Source organism: Puntigrus tetrazona, chromosome 6, assembly GCF_018831695.1.
Source record: "Puntigrus tetrazona isolate hp1 chromosome 6, ASM1883169v1, whole genome shotgun sequence".
In the NCBI taxonomy this organism is placed as follows: Eukaryota; Metazoa; Chordata; class Actinopteri; order Cypriniformes; family Cyprinidae; genus Puntigrus; species Puntigrus tetrazona.
This window is the reverse complement of record NC_056704.1, coordinates 7,232,163-7,254,027: the sequence shown is the minus strand read 5'-3', so window position 1 is coordinate 7,254,027 and position 21,865 is coordinate 7,232,163. Positions and strand designations below refer to the sequence as shown.

Here is a 21,865-nt window from a genome sequence, read left to right as displayed (position 1 = left end):
CCGAGTTCCCAAAATACAAAACGTCTTAGGACTTCAGTCTAATGTAAGTTTTTGCATCTCTCGGATTCACTGAAAAGCAAAAATACAAACATTAACAAATCACTTTAGTTTTTTATTTTCCCTTTATTGGAATTCAAAGTTTATTAGTTCATTCGTAAACGCACAGCCTAATAACCCGCATGCAATTATAAAAAGTCATCAAAATCATCAACAGCGATTTGCAATCATCAAGAGCCAATCTAAACATCAGCTACAACAGAAAAATAAAGCCGTAGTTAGTACGAACACATTTGAAACTATTCCTGCTTTTCCTAGTAGAGAGTGCACAGGCTCTGAGACATTCCCTTCTGTTCTTAATATCCGTAACCACGGTGATAGCCCTCATGATGACTGTAGTCATCGTCGGGGCAGCGCATGCCCAGAGACTGCTGGATGGCCATCTCCTGCCTGCGAAGCTGCATGGAGTCGATCAGCTCGTAAATGATTGACATGGACCACATAGGGGAGGGATACCAGGATTTCACATTGCCGTCTTTCCCGACAAGCAGCATGGAGAAGTACTCTTGGCTGATCTGGAAGTAGTTCCTAACGTCCTGCACCAGCGAGGCAGACAGGTCCTCACGGTCCACCGATGCACTTCCTGCAATGCAAAGCCCACAGTTTCCAGCAACAAACGAAGTGCAGGGACCATAAAAGAGTTTTGCTCAATGCAAAACAATCTCACCGTTTATGGGATAAAGCTCCAGGACTCCGCTCATGTCGTCCAGCGTTTTTCCAACCAGTTTCAATAGAGATATATGACGCAGACCTGCGAATTAAAAACAATTTAGGAAAATTCATTGCTGCCTAGAAAGATTAACGGATGTAAAAAAAAATGACTCTGCCATTTCCAACGATGACTCATCCTATATACATGAGAGGTTCTCTGAAACATGCATGTGATCTACATTAAAGATGTCCGTTGTTGTTTTTTGTTCTAAAACAGGCCTTCTTTTATGAGGGCATCAATCAAGCTGTCAAACCCCAGGGAGGAAGTGGTCTCTGTTGGATCGCTATGCAGGACCCAAACATCCACAGGTCCTCGTGGACTTTAAAGAATGTAGAGTAAGATTCTTAACAATGTTCCTACCTCCAAAATAGCCAACAAAAGAGCTATAAAAGGACTGCGTCATCCTATTTTTATTGGTGCCGTTCCTCAGAGGCATTTGTGATTGAGGGCTCTCGTGCAGATGAGAGCTGGATCAGATTAAAAGAACTACCAATAACATGTGTGCATGTCTATGAGCAGGAAGATCTCTGGAGAATCTGACTCTGACCAAAATGTGAAAATAGTTTTTTAACGTTAGTTTTTTTGGGGTTTTTTTTCTGAAGGTCAGACATCCAGGGTATATTGCACTTAGCGCTAGTTTTGTTAAATCATGCCGTTTTGATTGGAATGTCCATAAAAATGACAGCTATTGACATTATTTCATAGGGTGTTCACTGGAATGGACCCCAAAAATTTTTATAAATGGAATTTCAGAGAACAAAAACATGTCTATTTTCCCCAAGTTCCATAAACAATGGAGAATGGTGTTGATACAGCGAAGCTCTTAGAGCTTTCTGTATATATTTCATAGCATAGTCCTCATATTAATCATTTGACTGCCATATAATCTCAACTTTCCTGCAATTTCTCAGTCTAGTACGTATTCAGATGGGCTGGTTTTATGCAACTTCTGATACTGCGAACAATTCAGTCCGTTTAGGAACCCAATGTGACTCCACTGACTGAAACAACTTTTAATGGACATTATGTTTAATGCAGAAAAGAAATCCTGCATATTTGGTTTTATAGTGTATTTAGCATGTCAGGTAAATATTTCAATTAAACGTTTCTCTTTGTCTCGTTCTTTTGGATTCGTCTAAGGTAAATAGCACTAGTAGTATGTTTACATTTAAAAGCACGTGTTTGTTGGAAGTATGTAGAAGATGGAAGATGTTCTTAAATAGCACTGCTACACAAATGATCTCACCCAGATTGCAGGCTTGGCTGTTAATGGTGTAAAGTTGTTGCTGATAGGCCCATTCTTCATCAGTAGGGGTGGATATTACAAACAGTCTCCGCCTCCAACGGAATCTTGAGAGATATTTGAATGAAAAGGCATTTGGATGAGCAAATTCTTTATGTTAATGCATTATATATATATATATATTAACTGTAATTTCAAACCTAGATAGGAAGTCCTCGAGGGATCTTGATTTATCTTCTTTCTTGCACATAACTGCCAGTTCCCTCTGCTGTTCTATTTCTTTAATGCGGGTTGACAGTGTGTCGATGTAGTCAAACACCGCTTTCATGACAATGGGCACTTCATATCGTTGCTGTGGAAACAAGGAATGCATAATTTCATGGTATAAAATTAGGTCAGAAATGATTACGTTTTCATTCTGATTATATTTACATTGTCTCATATACACTGAATTTTTTTTTTTTTACTACACACCTTGACTTTCACGTCAAAATCAGTCAACACCATGTTGAAATCATTATAAATCATCCCAAAATGCTTCCGAAATGCTGTGATGAGGTCCTGGTTGATGAGGTCACTGTCCGGCAGGCCCCGCAAGGGCTTATCCTGTTCTGTTACACGACAATAATAATAATAATAATGGTCTAAATGAACACATTTTTTATAGGACATGTTGCAAACAAACGCAGTAAGCAGCACCGACCTGTCTGGTAATGTTCAATCTTCATTGTACTGTTTGTGAGGGTCCCAAAGATGCTGATGATGGAAATTTTTCGCAGGGCCATATCACAAACCTGCTCCAGGTACTCGTCCCTCTGTTCACCGTACATATGATTCTGCTCATCTGGAGCAGTTATTATCTGCAGATATTAAAAACGAGAAGATTAACAGACACTAAACAGTTTTAAAGTGCTTTTACAAACCGAACATTTTTTATATAATTTTTAAATGAGCAATAATGCAATTTGAAGCCTTACATGTATATCACTGCTTCGGAAAATAAACGTTCAAAAAAGGGTTTCGCATTTTTGTTTTCCTTTTTAGTGAACTTTTTTACACTATAGAAGTTGAAGGTTCTTAATGGAATCCTACATGCAGAATATTTACAGGGGTTCTATAATTGGATAAGTTTACATTTCTTTCAATTTTTTTTATTTAATATGTCAAATTTGTCATTAATATCATTTTTACATGTACTATTTGAAGTTACATTACAGATATTTTTCCATCTAATGTTATTTTTTGCAGGGATAGATAAAAGTCCTACACATTTCTTAATAGAATTCCATGTCTGCAACTGTCTTAGAAAACAATTTATGTAATGTGTATATAGCTATAGTACTTATCTATTGGGCATGGTAAAGTCCTTGTTGAACCCAGAGCTATCTCTATATTACTTTTTCATGCGTCTCACTGATGCGATACATACCATGAGTCGCCGTCTTCTCTGAAAATAACTCAAAAAAGTTTCTAACGTTTTCCTGGGATTCGCTGCCTGATCCACAACAGCGCTTTCTTCAAAGACATCTGGCTTTTGTGCCTTTTTGTTTTGAACACTGACATTGGTCTCCTTGGTCACTTTTGAGTCTTTTTTCCCTTCGGGTATCTTCTTTAAAGGCTTCTGAGGTCTATCCATCTTCCTCCTCCTGTCGGCGCTGTCAGGTTTAGTTTTTCCCTTTTGGGTGGTCATAAGTCCTGTCCCTGTTTTATTAGCAGCGGGCCTCTGCGTGTCACGTTCTCCGCTGTGCTGACTAAGCTTTTTACTCCATCCGTGTTTCACCACAGGCAGTTTGTCCTTGGGCTTCGCATAGACGGTTGTGTTGGCGAGGCTGCCTGAAACCGTTGAAACCTTTTGCGCGTGGTCTAGGAATTTTTCTTTACGTTGTTTGTAGAAGTTTGAGGTAACAGAGAGATGAGTAGTTGCGTCTCTCAGACGGTTTCGTGGTGAGGGGCGGTAGGCACGTTCAGAGATATTGGGAACAGATGTCTGCCAGGGTATGGTTGTGTGTGGATTCATTCGCTCCACCGTGGTTGGTATATTTGTAGTAATAGTAGTAGTTGTTGTTGAGGGTAAAATTGTGGTGGTGGGTGCTGAGGTTGTTATAGTAGTTGTAGTTGGAGGTTTTGAGGTTGTGGTTTTCAAGGTAGTCGTTGTACGTTTTGTGGTTGTAGTTATTGTAGTTGTACTGATGGTAGTTGATATTTGTGCCTGAGTGGGCTGAGGGACCGCTTTTACCTTGTGTCGCCTTGTGTTTTCCGCCATGTTCACCTGTGGTTGCAAACCAACGGCATTCGAGCCACCAGACTGCACCACCTGGCCCTCAACGCCAGCGGTCTTGCACTTTTGCACAAAGCCCTTTTGCCTGGCCTTTTCCAGTCTACGCATCGGTGCCTGGTCTACGGCTTCGTAAATTGCCTCCAGCTGAACAGGGTATGGGTATCTTTCCTCAACCTGAAGGGTTTTTCTTAGAAGCACCATTCCAAACTTACCATCTTCCAACTTCAGGAAGCCCATCAGCCTCGGCACCAAGGCTGGATCCAGCGGTTCCTCCACCAGAGATCCCTGATTGCTAACTCGCCTCACCTTGCCTCCCATCTTCCCCTTTTCGTGAAACATCACGATCTGCTGCATGTGTCTGTCCGCCATCTCGCAGTAAACGTCAGGCTTGAGCAAGCTCATCATTAACCTGTAATAGCCATCGGAGTCGTTGGGAGCCGAAATGACCAACACGCGGTTTTTACCTGCAAAGCCAGCCAGGACGTTAATGGAGCTAGAGGCGCCCAGTGGAGCAGATTGAAGATTAGCTTCTTGAGTAGGACTGCTGTCAGTTACGCTGGGTTTCCTGTGTGGAACTGGTCTTTGTCCTTTCTGGAGCCTCCTGGCTGGGGGTCGCGAGGACACGTTCTGATCATTCTGAGGCTTCCTGAGTGCATCTGTGTTCCTGGAAGTGGACAACCCTGCAGATCTTCTGTATGATTGTTTATCATTTGCGTACTTTTTGACAGAAGTGTCTTCTTCTGCCCCTGTGTAATTCAGGACCACTGAAGGCTTCAAGTCAGACGCCTGAACCCACGTCAGAGTCAACAGAATGACATGTACCTGAAGATTTTTCATCGCAATTATACCGCTACTGCATATGAATACAAATCGCTCCAGAATTATGACATTGGATAGGCGAGTAGGTTCGCAGATGGTTTTTGCGTAATTTTTTGCGTAACAGCAGCGAGTCGCAAACTATCAACAGTGACAAGCAAACGGATAAAAAATTACTAATAGTTAACAAAGACGGAACAATACTTAATAAAACGCCTGTGAAGAAACGACTAACAGTAATTCCAACTCGTCTTCGTAGAAAAAAAAAATAATGTCATAATCCAAAGCGAATGAGTTTGTCAAATGCCTGAGGGAAATGCATTATTCCGTATAAATTCCCTCATTATAATATTCAGTTACGTCCAGTACTTTCCAGTAAAAACAAGCAAAACTCCACAACACTTTTTTCAGTTAGTATCCTTTAAACAACGGTGTGAAGTCACTCACGATCATCGTCTCAGTGCTGCTCAACTCTCTGAAATCTGGAAGAGCTTCTGAACAAGCGGGGCTCACAGCCGCTCTGACCACGCCCACTCGCTTTTGATATGATAATAGCGTGACTCGCTAATATGTTACATACATATGCCACACAATCTTTGCACAGCTTTAACGTTGCATTAAACAGTCTTGCACGTATTTCATTTTTATATTTAGTATAAAAAAATACGTTTATTTAACGCAAAACCTACATAACCATGCGTTTTTGCATCATCGGTTTTCTGTTTCAGGTTAAAATAAATCTGTATTTATTTATTTATTTAATTAATTAATTTAAAGGGCGAGAGAGAGAGAGAAGACTGCCATCTATTGGCATCGAAAACATCCGCGCTTTTTAACGAGTGAAAAACAGATTTGAGGATTTTTACTCCTAGACCTAATGTCTATTTAAAAGCAATCGCAGTGAAAATAACTGTCTCCTCGGACACTCTCCTCTGCCTTGATGAGTTAAGCCTCTTACGCTAATGCACTCGTTGCTGATCGAGCATAAGATGGCAGACGCAATAATATAGAGATTTAATCAGCAGTCCGGCATAATGTGGACCGCTGCTATGATCAAGCGGAAGCTCAAACATTACATAGAATTAAAAATAGTATAGAGCGGTTGGTGTGGCTCTTAATACAGCATGTCCGGAGACATTGTGGGAGCCTGGGACGTGTCCCTGTGTGATGGGCTTTACCGAATTGAGTTTGAACATGGGACAACGACAGGGAAAAGGGTCATTTACATTAATGGGAAGGTGAGAAGCAGTCAGTATGTTCCAGATTAAAATCTAAGCCTAGGTATCCTATTGCACTTATGTTAGATTAGATTAAATAGCTGTCTTATATTTTTATAAACACGGTGTGTATGCCTATTTCACATACAAAGTTTCATATTTCAAGTCTGCATTATTATTATTATTATTGAATTTTACATTAAGGTAATGATAATAAGATAAGGTGCAATATGTATGTTATGTTATTAGAATTAAAATGATATGTGACGTAGAGAGCAGATGTTATATGAATAAGATAATGCTAAATAATTAACAAAGTCTCATTCACTTTTGAAGGAGGTGCTGAGGAGGGACTGGATGTTTAAACTGGTGGGCAAAGAAACGTTCCCTGTTGGGAGCACAGATACAAAAGCGACCATCTCTATCGAGGCAATCACTGGGTTTTCCTATGAGTACACACTGGAAATCAATGGAAAAAATCTCCAGACTTTTTTGGAAAACCGATCAAAAATGTCCAAAACATGGGTGCTGAAACTGGGTGCTGCCGATTACAGGATCGTTCTAGGTAAGACACACCAACATCCAGCTCAATCTATGATGTACTTTAGCGTCCAGGTCCAGGGTCAGCAGAAAACCTTGTAAAAGTGAACTTATAGAATAAATTTATATATGTTCTCTCATCAGGTCTGGGGCATCAAAAATATGTGAAAACGTCTTGACTAAATTACACAGACTTTAAACTGTAAAACACTACTAGCAAACTACTGTTCTTATTTCTGTTTGACTAGAGAAAGACACCATGGATGTATGGTGCAACGGACGGAAGCTGGAGACGACGGTAAGTTATTTTAATACTGCATGGCTGTGGGTGTATGAAAGATCCACGTTGGTCCATTGTTTATTTAAGTCTGAGTCAAGTCGGCTAATGGTGTATTTGTGTGAGCACCGTGGAAGAACTTAACACCATCTTCTTCGTATCACGTCTTTCCCACGACCGGTGCTTGTTTAGTTATAGGCCTGTGTTTGTGTTGATTTCCTTGGGCAGGGGGAGTTTACAGAGAATGGAAGCGAGACACACTTCGCCGTGGAGAACCACGAATGCTGCATTAAAGCAACAAGCAGTGGAAGGAAACGAAACGGAATAGTCCATTCCCTGCTGGTGGATGGGATCAGGATAGAAGAGGCCATTGAGTAAAACGGAGGCTAATGGAATTCAGCTGTGCAAGACATTTAGCAACAGTCTAGTTTATCAGAATTAGATACAGATGGCACTGAACTAGTTTTTTTTCTCCAGTGGATCCAGTGTGATGTTATTTTGTTCATTCATTTGTTGCATGGATGTTAAAGCACCTCAAAAACATGTTTAATGAATTGCTTGGCTATCGGTGTTTATGATGTTGCATTATGCTGAATATCAAAGTGTCTGTTTGTTAATAAATGGATGCGTTGACACAGAAATGTTTCGGATGTGTGGAGTTAAAATTATTTTTTTATTTCGAAAGGCTAAATTTAGAACCTTGTGGTAACATGCCTAGACTTTTACCTTTATGTCAGCGTCTTCTGCTTTGTCTGTCACCAGTTATTAAATGATTAAACAAAATTTTCAAAACGCAATTTTAAATAGAATAGACAATCTGAGGCGCACATATGTGACCCTGGACCTCAAAACCAGTCACACGATAAGTCATATATCAACCAGATATATTCGTAGCAATAGCCAGCGATGTATGTGTCTTTTATGAGAAAAATAATTAGGATATTAAGTAAAGATCACATTGCATTAAGATATTTGGACATTTTCCTACTGTAAATACATCTTTTTTTTTGTAATGTGCATTGCTAAGGACTTTATTTAGATGACTTTAAAGATGAGTTTCTCAGTTTTTTTTGTTTTGCACTCTCAGATTACAAATTTTCAAATACTACTATAGCCAAATATGGTCATATCCTAGTGAACCATACATCAATGAAAAGCTATTTATTTAGAAAATTTACACTTTTAGTTTTATTACATTATACATTAGCTTTATGGTATAGGGTAGCATATATGAAGTGTGAACAAGTTTTGTGTTTTATACAAAATAAGCTGTTGTATGTAAAATACTGTTTGGAATTAAAAAAAAAAAAAAAAATATATATATATATATATATATATATATATATATATATATATATATATATATATATATATATATATATATATATATATATATATATATATATATATATATGTATGTGTGTGTGTGTGTGTATGTATACACATGTGAATGTGTGCAAGAAAATAAAATGCTCCACCTTAGCCTGCTTGTCACTTCACCAGTAAAACTTGTATTTCGCATATGTTTAACCTTTATTTGATACACGGGTTAGCTCACGCCCACGTTATCATAAGACTTAAAATCAGCAATTCATTCCAAAGGTTTCCACGGGGCCCACTAATCGGACACCATGTGTTCAAAGTAAGATAAGTGCGCCCTACAGCGCCCCCATCCAGCGTGTGGCGACCTGTATGCGTTTTAATAACAACAGACTGCGCAAGAACTAGCGCAGCTACGACCTGGACGACGGCTCCTAAGCTCCGACGTTTTTCCAGTAGGAAACGTCCAAAGGAAGGAGCAGGCGCAATGATGTTTGAGAGGATACAGACGGGACGGACCTCAGTGCGGGAGGAAAGGGAATGCACCCATCTTTGCGGATAAAACAAGATCGATAGCCGAAAAGCTCCCCGGCGGCGTCGTCTCTTTGAGGTTGACGCACATCAGCGGTTTTTGTGGTTTTGCATCGCGACCGCAGAAAGTAGTTCAGCGGCTGTAATGTCAGCATGAGCCGAAGTGAACAACAGCGGAGAGCGACTTGACTGTGCCTGGAACACAGCACACGTACCGTGTCCAGCTCGTTTGCGCGAACTAGTTTCTCGGCGAGTTTGTATTTGAATGACTAATCTTCGACTCGGCCCTTTTTGCCGCTGAAACTGGGCAGTGTGTCTGAAGCACACAGCCGGAGGCGACCATGTGGACTCTTCTCGCCTCGGACTGTAGACCCGAGATGGCCTGCTGTTGCCTGTTATAGTCCGTAGTGACGATGCGTGGCGATTTAGGGGAGCTTCTGTGTTTTCGTGCTGTATTTATGAGGATATGGGGCATATGACTGCGTCCTGGGATTTCAGATCCGGACAGCTGCAGATCTCCCTTCAGCGTCTGGACTTCTGTTGTAATACACACACACACTCAAATATCACACGCGCTGATATCAAAGCCGCCGCTGGATGTTAGTTTGATTTCGCGCTTAAACATTTTCACAAGTTGTTCTGACGTCTGCGATCTCGTCCGTACATTTGGGAACGTTTTTTTGTTTGTTTGTTTGTTTCGAACGAAACCTTCGGAGCCGATCGCGGACCTCATGTGGACATCTGATCTCCCTCCTGTGTTTACAGCGTATCGGTGTCCCTAAATCATCTGCAAACACTCTTTAGATAATTGCCTATCGGGTTCCACCGGAGGAGATCGCGTTGCAGACATGAATTATCAGCAACACCTGGCGAACTCGGCCGCGATCAGAGCTGAGATTCAGAGGTTCGAGTCCGTCCATCCGAACATCTACTCGATCTACGAGCTGCTGGAGCGCGTGGAGGATCCTCTGCTGCAGAATCAGATCCGAGAGCACGTCATTGCCATTGAAGGTGAGGGCAGCCCGCAGAGAGCCTTCAGAGAGCCTTCTAATGCTGCGGTCGTTTATTCGTTTAGCTTTTAGTTCAGGTTAGTTTGTGAGCAATGCCGAGTTTGGCGGAAGCTCTGGTTGCTATGGCGAAGATGGGACGGGACGACAAACCTGCGTTTTAAAATGTGTGTCCACTCCCAGTGTCATTTTACAAAAACACATAATTAGGATTATATTACGTAATGAGTAATTTCGTTACAAATCGAGACACTCCAAATTATGATTATCAGTACTCTCTCTTTCTCGAGAGCATGACTCTTATGAATCTCAGAAAGAGTTTGGACCTTTGGCTTCTAAAGATGAAAGGTAGTAAATCTTTTTTTTTTTTTTCCCCTGTTGTTTTATTGGTTGTTGTAGTTAAACTCTGGTTATATTTGTTCTTTAAACCATTTCCTTGTCCTTGAGACCTTCAAGGTTTCGAATTTAGTCGTAGTGTAATTGCGAGAGGCTTGAGTCAAACTTTAAACCACATGTTTTTGCCGTGCAGGAACCATGTTTGGTTTTCCACTACGTGAAACTGTTAGGTGCGCCATACATCTAAACCTAACAATAGCTGTGTTGTCTTTTGAGGAACAATTGCGAAGCAGCACCTTTGACGGGCCTGTGCTGATCACAGCCTCGTTGTCATTCATAAGAATTAAACGTCTTCTGCTCTTAAACATGGTTCGTACCGTTTTCTGCGTTAAATATTTGTTAAGTCCAGCTTTCGCTCAATCTTTTAGAGGTTGAGGTTTAGATGTATGGTTTGCACGAAGCTTTTGGGAGAGTGTTGGGGCTGCTGTGAGGTTTTAATAGCTCTGTCTCTTTGTTTTAATATAATTCTGGTAATCACGCACACGTGCTATTTACAATATCTATCGGCTGTTTTAGCAGGTTTAGCTCGGTGTTCCACTAGATTGCAGTGAATGTTTTCCTCGGCTCTGCGTGTGCTCAGTGACATGTGTCCGTCAGAGATGAGTGGATGCACGAATCTTTGACCCCTTTTCAATGAAAGTAAAATGTAGGCTGCGTTTAAAATGGTTCTTGACTTGCTGAGACACGCGCATGATGGAGACAAACCTGTCACTACCACCAACACACACCCCCTTTACAGACCCCGGCCTGCCTGTCTAACTCCTGATTCTTACTGCTTAGTGGAGTCGATTCGTGGTGAATCTTTTACAGTCTTTTGTATAGTTACTTAAAATCCATTTAAAGACGCCAATATGTTACGTTGGATTTTGTGGCCGGGAGTCAATGTTGGCCTTCTAAAAGCAGAACTTGATTTTTATTTTTATTATTTTTTTTTGTGGCCAAAACAAAATGATTGACTTCTGCACAAAAGCGTTTTACTATTCGCGTTACCTAACAACGAATTGAAGTTCTCAATATCCCAAAAAAAGGGTTTGCAGTAAAATCAGCGTTTAGTTTAAGTATTTTGTGGATTAATTGTCGACTTTTTAAAGCCACTTTCATTAACTTCTCGCCGACCTCCCAGTTTAACAGATGGCAAATCTGAGCTGAAAACCCATACTTAACACGCCCTGTGATCAGAAGCGAGTCTGTCTTCAGATATTAGACCGGCGCAGCATTTACATTGGTGCGCACAGTAGTCACTTTGCTTAATTTCACACAAGACGCCCGCTGACACATAAGGGTTGGTGTGAGCCTAAGCAGATCGCTCTCTATGCAGAGCATGTTTGTGATCTCAGAGAGACACGCATCTGGGCGACACTTTAGCCTCCCTGTTTCTCGCATAAAGGGCATGACATTTATAAGAATGAATAGTGTGGCTTGTGCGTGAAAATTTTTTTTGTGTGAGTATATGTCTGCTGGATAAAACCTTTGGAAAATCTAAAATTCAGAAACCATGTGCGCAGTCGTTTACAGTAAACGAGGTTGGTTTGATTTCTTATTGATTTGTCGGAGAAATGCTCTGGGCTTCGTGTAGGCATACTGTTATTCCGATTTGTTCCTTTTCATTTTGGATTTGATATAACTTTTGAAAACTTTGACCTAAATTCATATTGCTTGGAGTTTTTAGACCGATAATGCTCAGTCAGTTATAAAATATATGCATCAAGCCATTTCACTTCAATGGTTGTACCAATTATTTATTATAACAAATGGATACATTTTATGGCAAGACAGGACTCTGTGTCCAAGTATAAAATATATATTTGACCGTGGTCCCGGTTTGCCTATTTTGTCAATAAATGTAGCAGAAACAGCCCAAATATAGCATAATAAAAATTGATTTTGAGCTCATTGTGTGTCTGGTAAAATTCTGTCAAGAGCCTCCAACTAATAATGGCCATTTTTGCAAGGCAGGACAGGTCTCTCCTTAGCTATGAAATGTCTGGCAGCTGTAATGGCCGGTGTCATTGTGCTAAGGTAACTGCGCTAAGCATCGCACCCCCTCCAAAAGAGAGGTCACAGCATCATGCAGATGTCGGGCACCACAGCCCCTCCCATCGAATCTGTCTGGAGGGTGCCATTAAGGAGACGCAGTCGCAGTCGCAGTAGCCCCATCTAGTTTGTTAATTGCACATGGAGGAGCATGTGTCGCCCGCAGTATGACAGCGACTGAGCTGCACCGGTTGTCAGAAGCGTCCGTATTTAATATTCCATCTCGCATCCTACTGCTGTGTCATACTCCGCTTTTATGGCCAGTCTGTCTGATGCATTAAAGAGTTTGGCCATCTCTTATGCGTTTTTAGAGCTGTTAGCCTCTGTGGTCAGCGTTCTGCTTAAATTGCACTGAACATTTGGTTCAGTAGAACGCTAACCAGAGAAATGGCTGCAAGGAGACCATATATCTGTTTATATTTAATTAGAAGGCCCTGAAGCACAGCCATAGAGACTGAGGCCAGGAGAGAGGAACGGGGCAACATATGCAGAGGCCATATGCTGAAGAGCCTGCTAAGTCTAGACTGGGTTCAGGGATTAACAAGCTGCCAGTACAGTTGTATTAAATGGCTCAGTGGGGTTCTGAACACAAACAATAAAGTGGCAGATTAGGGGCAGTAACTGTCTCTTCTAGTTATGAGAGTAAGTAGATTGTAGATTGCTTGACCTTCATTGGTTCCCACACAGTTTTTATCCAGGAGCAGTTTTTTTTTTTCGAGGTGTTTATTTGCTGTTCACAAAACCAAGATGTTCCATCTTTCGGGGTTATGATTCTCTAACCGTGTATGTTCAGTAGCATGATGGGTCTGCCCTGAGGGGCTTTTTATTTAGTTGTGGATGAAGGCTGTTGCAGCACTTCTAAAGCCCCTGATGAGGATCTTTTGCACCACGTAATTCTACGAACTACGTTTTAGGAACTAGTCAGCATGATGGGTCCTAGACAACCAATTTCCCACTTGGGTTGTTTTCCTGGTAGCATTAGCACCGGCAGCAGGAACGACCATTGATGCTGTGTTACATGTGAAGGTTACACGCTAGGGCTGCTAGGGCTGTGATCTTTCAAAGTGGCAATTAATCGGTCAAACTTATGTCCATTAATGTTATTCTTTGTGCTTAAGATGTGTTTTTTTTCTTGCTAAAGGTTTCAATGAGGGGTTTTTCATTGTTTTATTTTTTATTTTAGTATAATATTATAATACCATTCATAGTAAACCAATCCATCAATATAATTGACATTTAATGCGTAATGCTATAGAAAATCAAGTTTTTTCATGTTTATGTAAAACTACGGCATGCAGTTGCTTCAAACAATTGAAATAAACAACACTTCGTGTAAATTGTGATAATCGTAATTAATAATCATAGTTAAAATGACAAAGGAGCTATAATTTTTCGTGCAGTCCTGTTACGTACAAACGTTGCAATCGATCCTTCGCTGACTTTGCTGATTTAAATCTAGCAGGTCTGGTTTCTTGTGTCGCATGTTTAATAGTGATGATTTTCTTTGGCCAATCAGTGTTCAGCAGGGTTTACACATCACATTTTGGTAACAACCTCAGCCGAGGTGGTACTGTACCCAGTGGAAGACCCTCCAAAAGTGAGCTGTACTGATACATTTGGCCAGTCATCGTACTGCATGGCTCGTTTTTATAGAACTGTTCTAGATTCTGCACTGAAGTAGGAGCTCATTTCCTTCCTACAGCTAAATACGTTCCTAGTTTCCTCCAAAAATGCACTTCCGCCAATAATTTCAGGAACTGTGAAAAAGCTCCTCTAGTTCGAAAGCCCCTGTATATTCCAGGCAAAGTTCTTGTTTGTTCTTTGATAGAGGTTTAAGTTCAAACCGCCTGAGGAGCGTATATTGTTCTACCGTGTTTTAAGCGTGACAAAACAGTGTCTCTTTCAATTAGAATTACAACTACAGCTTCTGCTATAAATCGGCTTTTCAGTGTGTTCGTGTTTTTACTTTCTTCTAATCTCCACGGATTGTACAGAAGAAATGAATGGAAAAAGATTACCATGTCAGAGGTGGTGGAGCCATGAAGCACTTTAGAGCTCTATTTTGTTTGCAAAGATGAGTTCTTTAATTTTGCTTATAGTGTATTTAGCGTGTGTGTGTGTGTGTTTTAAGGGCTTAACCTTCACTGGCTCACACATAATTTTATGTAGGAGATGTTGTTTCAGGGTGTTTATTTGCTTTCAGAACCGAGATACATCTTTTGGGGTTAGTGAGTGGGACAAAACATCAGTAGCATGATGGGTCATTCCCAAGGGCCTTTTTTTCTTTGGCAGTGGTAGAAGGCTATAGAGGAAGTTGAGCTCTTCTAAGTCACTTTCAAAGGAAAAGGATGAAACACTGCCACAGGCAAAGCTGTAAAGAGTCTCCAGTCGAGATCGCTCTCTCTCTCTCTCTCTCCATCTCTTTCCCTCTCACTCCCTCGGTTTATCATTCTCTTTCTCAGTGTGGGTGGCGAGCGAGCAAAAGTTCTCAGCTGAATAGCGATTTGTTCTTTCCAGTCTAAAGCGAAAACAACACCCTCGTCTCTCTCTTACTGCTTTTATCTCTCCACATTGTCATCCTTTCAGCAGACCTGTGCACCTGTGGCCTCTGAAAAATGTGTTGTGTGATTCAGAATTGTTGTCTCATTCCTGGTTGAGCCTCGCATTTGTTGCTGCATTCTTCTCGGATAATAGACCAGAAGCCAGATAATCGGAAAGATCAAGATGTGGGAACTTAAAAGACAGGTTAAATGAAAAGATCTTCCAGTGTTGTTACATGTAATGAGTAACTCCCTCGTCATTTGCTGCGCTATCCAGAAACGCATTACTGAGAAATGGGCAACAATCTTTTCTGCTGTGACATCAAGGCAACGCTCAAGTTGTTATGTCTTTATCCTTGTGAAACTGGAAGTGAAAAATATTGTCCCCCGTCACTCTGTGGCGGTTTGAGCAGTAATGGGAAACTCTTTTAGCCCATCCTACTCATAAAGACTAACCTAGTTCTCAGAGGACATTTGACACTGAAGGAAGTGTCGGGTATTACGACGTTTTTTTGATAAAAAGAGTCACTTGTGTTGGATTGTTTGAAAGTGATGTATTCTTACTAGATGGGGGAGGATCCACCTGTTCATCCAGTTTGGTGGGGAAATCCATTGGCAGGCCATCTAAATGGAAGTCACTTGGTTCCTCTTGTTTTTAACTTACCATGTGGTTATGCTGATCACCAAATTTTAGTTCCACCTTGCTGCAGACAAAGTGAAAATTATGTCAATTGTGTATTTGTTATAGATCGCTCTACTCCATGCAACTCATGATCAGAATTATTGTGTCGTGACCTGACGCTCATTGCTTGTGGCTGTATTCATTTGGTCAGAAATACATAAAATAGTATGAAAGTAGTAGTGTGAAAATTAAAATAATAGTCATCTTTTATTAGTATAGCTTACAAAACCATTTCGCTATATACCAAAAATAGCTTTACTATATAATATTTGAAGAAATTGTATCTTCTGTAGCAAAATGATGTTGTGCAGCTGTGAAAAAGATCTAAAACATTAAGTTATGTAGTAGATACGACTCCTGCAGGTTTTGATGGCTGCACGTAAAAATATTATTTCACTTTATCACGTCATGTGGCGCAACTCCTCAAAATAGCAACCATGTTTAGGAATCGTTAACTTAATGACATTTGAAAAAAAGGTTTTTACTTGATGTAAAAATAGATTTTCTTAAGAAACCAAAACGTTTTACTTGAAATTTGCACTATAATACAAGCAGTTTTTAACAGTATTTAACAAATAAAATGTGTTGATTTTATTAAGATTAAACTTGGTAATTTGTTAGCAGGTTTATATCCTTGTTTGGTTTGAAACTAACTCTTTGGTGTGGACCTTTTGGGCAGGTGCGACTACAGAAATCAAATTCTGGTGCGTGTTTCGATAGCTTAAATCTAGTAGTTTTTAACTGTAATACAGATAACATAATGAATTCGTTTTGGATGTTATTTTGTTTTGTAGTAATTCAAAGTTTTCTATAGATATTCATCATGTCTGTGAGGAAATCACAGAGTTTTGGTCCTGTTCAAGAACGAGCACATCCTATTTTGTGCACACAAATAAAAATGGACCCTTTACAGTTCCCAGCTGTGTTTTATTCTTTACTTCTATACTTTTATAAGCAACAATTCTGCCATATTTCAGTTGTCCTGAAGCGCGCTTGCTTCCGCTCTCTGCACAAACCGCTGGTTATGCTCCTAATAGCACACATTTATCCAAGTTAAATGTTTAAACTAATAATGTGATATGCTTAAAGTATTTTATATCTATAGACATTGTGTGACATTGATGGTCATACGTTTCTACATATTGCGTTTAGTATCTGATAACACCAGTAAAAGAATAAAAATTGTTCTGCGTAATATCTGATTAGCATGTTTTTGCACTTCCTGTTTTCCCCTACCGAATCATTTCTGTCCAATGAATGGATGACCTTAGCACACGTGCGGTTTTATTAACCATTTCTAGTGCACTTGTTAAAGAGGCAGCGTGAAAGCAAGTGAACTAGCGGACTTTCCCGGTGTGAACACGCCCTTAGACATCATCTCAACCATCAAGAATGTTTTGCAGATTTGCTCCTGTGTATCAAAAATGCAATGAATGTTTGCCGAGTTGCATTGATGTTTGAGATCTAGGTTGCACTTGATGTTGTTTAGAGAAGCGGAGGCTCTTTGAAACCTTGTCACTAATGTCTCCTGAAGATCATCATTGAGGAAATACCAGACCGTCGCAATGAATCTAATATGGGGACGCTGGTGATGTAATGCCTCTAGAGACACAGGGCTTTGTTGTCATTTTGTCCTCTGCATACTTGCGCACTCCGCTGTTGGGTTGGGTTTGTATCTCTTGTCAGAAGAGCAGCTCACCCAGACAGCCAAAGCCGTGTTCTCTTTGTAACGCCGCACCATGTGATCTACCTGTTAGATGACCTCATATGCCGACGCAATTGCTCGGTCCCCTTGTCCTCTTCCTTTTTATTGGGCTTAAACGGTTGCAAATGGCAGTTTCTTTCCCAGATGTCATTCACGTGTTGTTTTGACATGACCTCATTTGCAAGTCAGAGATTTAGATCTGGCGGTGTCGATGTGGTGCAGTGTTTTGTGGGCGAGCGTGTCATCAGGGATGTTGGGACAGCTGCAAACAGACACCACTGCAGTCAGAATCCCCCATGACCGTAAAGGAAGTGACCCTAATAAAGCCGTCTACGTTATATACTACCATTTTGCAATCGATGTTTTTTAAATGGCTGAATTTTTAGGTAACGTAAGGATGCATTATATTTATCAATACAGTATACAGTTTGAAGAATTCAGTTTTGCAAACGACTCTTCTGTGTGTTTTTACTAAATGCGGTATTTTTCAACTTGCTGAACTGACCGCTTTTTAGACCTTGTCAGTTAATTCTGATGTTCTTCAGGTGAATTTTTATTCATTAAAATAAGTTTTCTTTGCTTTTGCCTGGCAGTTTGATGCAAAATTACTTTTGAGAAGCCCTTTAAAGAGACTTCTTAAAAAAAAACAAAAAAAAATCTGGCAATGAAACTCATGAAGATTGATAAGAATTGTGAAATGAATAAATGATTAAATTAAATGTATGTTCTATATTTTGAATGTTAAGTTAAAACGTCTTGAGAGCTTCTTCAGAAGATATTTGATTGTCCATGTGTAATTGTAATACATAATTATTATTTTTTTGGTCAAGAGGGCTTGTAAAGAATTGTTTTGTTTATTCATTTTTAATGAACACACTAAGCTAAAAACACATCGAAACTCATATAAAAAGCATTAACTGAATGTTCTGTGCTTGGAACTGATCCTTTTAATTCACAAACTTTACCCAGGCGGGGAGAAGAAAGTAACACACTTTTTCAAGGTTAAACGTAGAATAGGTTCTAGAAACTACTGAAAGGGTTTATCCATGTTTGTCCAGTCTGGTCAGCAGTTCTTTAATTATTTAGAACGTTTAATCAAATATTAATGAAAATTGATGTGTTTATTTAATCTAATGTGAAATATTTATGATAAAGCACAATTTGGTGGGTTTAAATATTATGCAAGTAGACCACTCAATCATTTTATAATGAAACAAGTAGTTTAGATTTCCATTACGTTTTGATTAATCAAACCGCTTTATTGGGAATCTGTTCACATATTTGGAAGAACGCATGAAATTTTGATTTGGTTGAGTTTAATAGGTTCTCTGGCCCACATATAAAGTAGCATAAAGGTGGAAAAGGCTTATTTGCATGACTGGAGGCAGGACGCTGCGTTTCTGTATTTAAAGACAGTCAGAGTTTGAAATGGCAGCAGAAGTAGCAGCTCTCGTTCTCTTGATATTGCTCATCCTACTGGTCAGGGGACAGACACCAACCAAAACAATAGTGGTCCTCTGATTCAGATCTCAGAGAGGCAAAAATAGCCTCCTGAGCCATGGCCTTCCTGCTGCTCGCTGTTCTGCTTCCCCCCATCAATGTCTCCAGGGGTGTGATGTCACTTCCCCAGCATTGATCGCTCTGTTGTGGGTCGAGTGGATGTCCTCCAGCTGCAACCTGTCCCGGTGGCATTGCTGTCAGTCACTTAGTCTTAGTCTCGTTACAATAACACATTGTTTTTCAGAAGTATATTTTAATTACTGTCTTTTACACCGTTGAAGAATAGCTAGAATTGGATTACAGTAAAAATGTCATGTGGCATAACCAGGCAGCAAAAATAACCACATGATTTACCACATGACTTTGACAGACGGATGGTTTTTCGAGTAATATTTATAGTGAAGCGTATAAAAAAAAAAAGAAATCTAAATAATAATGATTTTAAATGATCTACTTTTGCTCATTTTTGTTATAACTTAAGTAGTATGCTGAATATTTATGCCTTTTTCTTCATTATGTCATAAGAACCAAAAAAAAACATATGAATAAATTTTTATTCTGAAATGTAACTTTTTTTCTTTTTTTTATATATATAAATTAACGAGTGCCATGTCATTGACTTTAAAATGAAACTTCTTCAGCTCTTTATTTTTAAATGCTTTTAAATACAGATTTTGCACAGCTTGTAGTGTTTTAAAAACATAAACCCCACCTTTAGGGGGGAGGTGAACTGGGAAATTAGATTTGTTTGAGTTTTTTCTTTCTCTGGAATTCCCCCTTATTCTTTTAAATGTCACTTGGCCTTAAAATAATAACACTTCTGCATCTGTTGTACATTTAAAAATAACATTCTGTCTTAAAGACATTAGAAAAACGATGCTTTGTTTCTTCTCTAGGAATTCCCATAATGAGAAAAGCTGATGTTGTGTCCCATATTAACTAATACAGTATTCAAACAGAATATAATTCCTCGGTTGCCTAGGATTTATCATACTATAGGTGGGGAATTTATCTTAATATTTTTGGGGAAGCCTCCCTCAGTCAGAGTAGGGAATACTAGTTGCTTGCTTACAGCTCCTGCTAATTTTAGCATTACGTTCAAAGCGCAACGTTACCTGGGCTTTTGGAATTAAACGTTTGCGTCTGCAATCAGGCCATCTGCAACCACCCATCCCCCACCTTTGTAAGGAAACAAACGGATTATCTGAGCTCTGGCCGTACATCTCGGGGTTGCCTCCTCACAATGGGTGAAGCTCACTGGCTGAATTGGCATTGAAAGTGGAAGTGTTGCGTCAATAAGAGGCACTGCTCCCATCTGGCCCCTGTTTAGAAAGGAAGAAGAAAATCAATGGCACTTTCCTTCAGGACCGTCCTCTTGTATTAGGTCACCATCTGCCAGTCCTAGACCCCGCTTTCAGTATGAAGAGTAATTAATTTCTTCTGCTACACCTCGAGAATGTGTGCTAACTGCAACCCAGATCGCTGAATGAATACGTCTGACTTTATTTTAACCTTCGCACGACTTGTAAAGATGGAACATTCAGGTTTTCTTCCATTTTTTTTTTTCCCTTAAAGTTTCCTAACTGTTTCCACCAGGAGCCGGCACAATACAATACACGTTTTGTGAGATAAAACGACAAGGATTCAAATTAGTGGTTCATCTCTAAATTAAATTTACTCACTGAAATCATCGTCTGCCAATAGCCTAGTAATAGTGTAATTATTTAGAAGTATATTAATGAACGAACATACTCTTTATATTCAGGAAAATATTTTAAATTTGTTACCTATGACTCTGAAGCTAATGTTTTTATCAGCCTTGCATTCAATTCTCACTTTTCAGTGTTGTGCGGATAACTTGCATGGGTAATTTTAAGCTATACTTGTATGGGGCTTGAAACTTATTGACCTAATTTTTCGTCTTTATTTTAGGAAAAAAGATCACAGACATATCTGCATTCAAAAGAACAGTTGTGCAAAGCATGAGGGTCAGTAAATGATGACGGAGCGAGCTACTCCTTGAAATCTCGGGAACCTTACGTGAACCCTGCAGCAAGGTCGTGAATGACAGTAATAACTTCCAGTCATAGAATGACACAGTTGTTCATGAGAGGTTAAAAGTGATTCATGAGCTGCCTCACACTGGCAGTTCATTCATAATGGTTGTCACCTGGAACTAGCAAGCGTTATACATTTATTTAGAGCATGTATCGTCCCAGTCCTGTTATTTATTCACTATTTTTATTTTTGGGCTTATATGCCAGTGGGTGAAGCATATGTGTCTTGCTGTAAGTCGGTGCAAACTCATCGGTTTACTGCCCAGGTCCTCCCAGACTGTTTAATTCAGCTTGACCCAATCAGAATTTAAAGGAACAATCCAGTTTTTTGGAAATCATTTTGGCTCATTCTACAACTCCCCTAGAGTTAATAAGTTGAGTTAATGTATGTTTAGTTAATGTATTCACAAACATGGAAAAAAAACAACGAACAATGCATTTATTCATGTTATTTAATATATACAGTTGTTCATTGTTAATTCGTGGTAGTTTAATTTGAACGAATTATAATAATGCATTAGTATATGATGAAATGAACAGAACTAAGATGAATAAATGCTGTAAAAGTACTGTTTATTCTTAGTTAACTATTAGAGTTAACTAATGAAGTGGTACCCCTTTCAGTCAACTTTTGGCTTTTTCCAGGTCTGTCCAAAAATACTCGTGACCTACAGAGGTCACGCTCTTGTCTCAGCGTGTTGCTGGCGTCTGAATTACAAGAGTGAGGGAACCGCTGGCAGAGGCTTGTGTTTTCCATCAGCGCGATAAGTTGTTGGGTTCAGTAAACGAAGCCGCTCAGGTAAAAAGAAATGTAAATAATGTAACGCGAGGCAAAGCCTGCTCTAATCCATCTCATCTGTAGTTAGAGATGTAGGCCGTTTCTGGAAATTCTGTTTTGTCAGCTGTAGACTTGCTCCCTTGGCATCGGAATATAGAATTTCTATTTAAGCCGT

General features: G+C 39.7%; 3 protein-coding genes across 4 annotated transcripts in view; 2 read left to right on the top strand and 1 right to left on the bottom strand.

Moving 5' to 3' along the window:
• Nucleotides 1-127: 127 nt before the first annotated feature.
• On the bottom strand, nucleotides 128-5,572 carry ccdc80l1 (coiled-coil domain containing 80 like 1). Its single transcript, XM_043241860.1, has 7 exons — nucleotides 3,442-5,572; nucleotides 2,716-2,872; nucleotides 2,487-2,623; nucleotides 2,213-2,364; nucleotides 2,016-2,119; nucleotides 725-808; nucleotides 128-640 (listed from the first exon to the last, which is right to left on the bottom strand). The coding sequence occupies exons 1-7, from the start codon at nucleotides 5,125-5,127 to the stop codon at nucleotides 354-356; spliced, it is 2,607 nt and encodes an 868-aa protein (XP_043097795.1). The 5' UTR covers nucleotides 5,128-5,572; the 3' UTR covers nucleotides 128-353.
• A 339-nt stretch (nucleotides 5,573-5,911) lies between these two features.
• faimb (Fas apoptotic inhibitory molecule b) lies at nucleotides 5,912-7,772 on the top strand. Its single transcript, XM_043241867.1, has 4 exons — nucleotides 5,912-6,344; nucleotides 6,660-6,888; nucleotides 7,112-7,161; nucleotides 7,369-7,772. The coding sequence occupies exons 1-4, from the start codon at nucleotides 6,231-6,233 to the stop codon at nucleotides 7,516-7,518; spliced, it is 543 nt and encodes a 180-aa protein (XP_043097802.1). The 5' UTR covers nucleotides 5,912-6,230; the 3' UTR covers nucleotides 7,519-7,772.
• A 1,076-nt stretch (nucleotides 7,773-8,848) lies between these two features.
• agap1 (ArfGAP with GTPase domain, ankyrin repeat and PH domain 1) overlaps nucleotides 8,849-21,865 on the top strand; it is a 137,018-nt gene continuing 124,001 nt past the window's right edge. For both annotated transcript variants that reach the window (XM_043241591.1, XM_043241590.1), the window contains exon 1: nucleotides 8,849-10,002. In XM_043241591.1, coding sequence (XP_043097526.1) covers nucleotides 9,840-10,002 — 163 coding nt within the window. In that variant the 5' untranslated portion in view covers nucleotides 8,849-9,839. The remainder of the gene's footprint in view (nucleotides 10,003-21,865) is intronic.

What these genes read in the sequence shown, in the direction of transcription:
- faimb (XM_043241867.1), top strand. Translation starts at nt 6,231, where the DNA reads ATGTCCGGAGACATTGTGGGAGCCTGGGACGTGTCCCTGTGTGATGGG. An exon ending in CGATTACAGGATCGTTCTAG is followed by an intron (nt 6,889 to 7,111) that starts GTAAGACACACC and finishes CTGTTTGACTAG; the next exon opens with AGAAAGACACCATGGATGTA. An exon ending in GACGGAAGCTGGAGACGACG is followed by an intron (nt 7,162 to 7,368) that starts GTAAGTTATTTT and finishes TTCCTTGGGCAG; the next exon opens with GGGGAGTTTACAGAGAATGG.
- ccdc80l1 (XM_043241860.1), bottom strand. Translation starts at nt 5,127, where the DNA reads ATGAAAAATCTTCAGGTACATGTCATTCTGTTGACTCTGACGTGGGTT. An exon ending in ATTTTGACGTGAAAGTCAAG is followed by an intron (nt 2,365 to 2,486) that starts GTGTGTAGTAAA and finishes TTGTTTCCACAG; the next exon opens with CAACGATATGAAGTGCCCAT. An exon ending in GGAGCTTTATCCCATAAACG is followed by an intron (nt 641 to 724) that starts GTGAGATTGTTT and finishes TTTGCATTGCAG; the next exon opens with GAAGTGCATCGGTGGACCGT.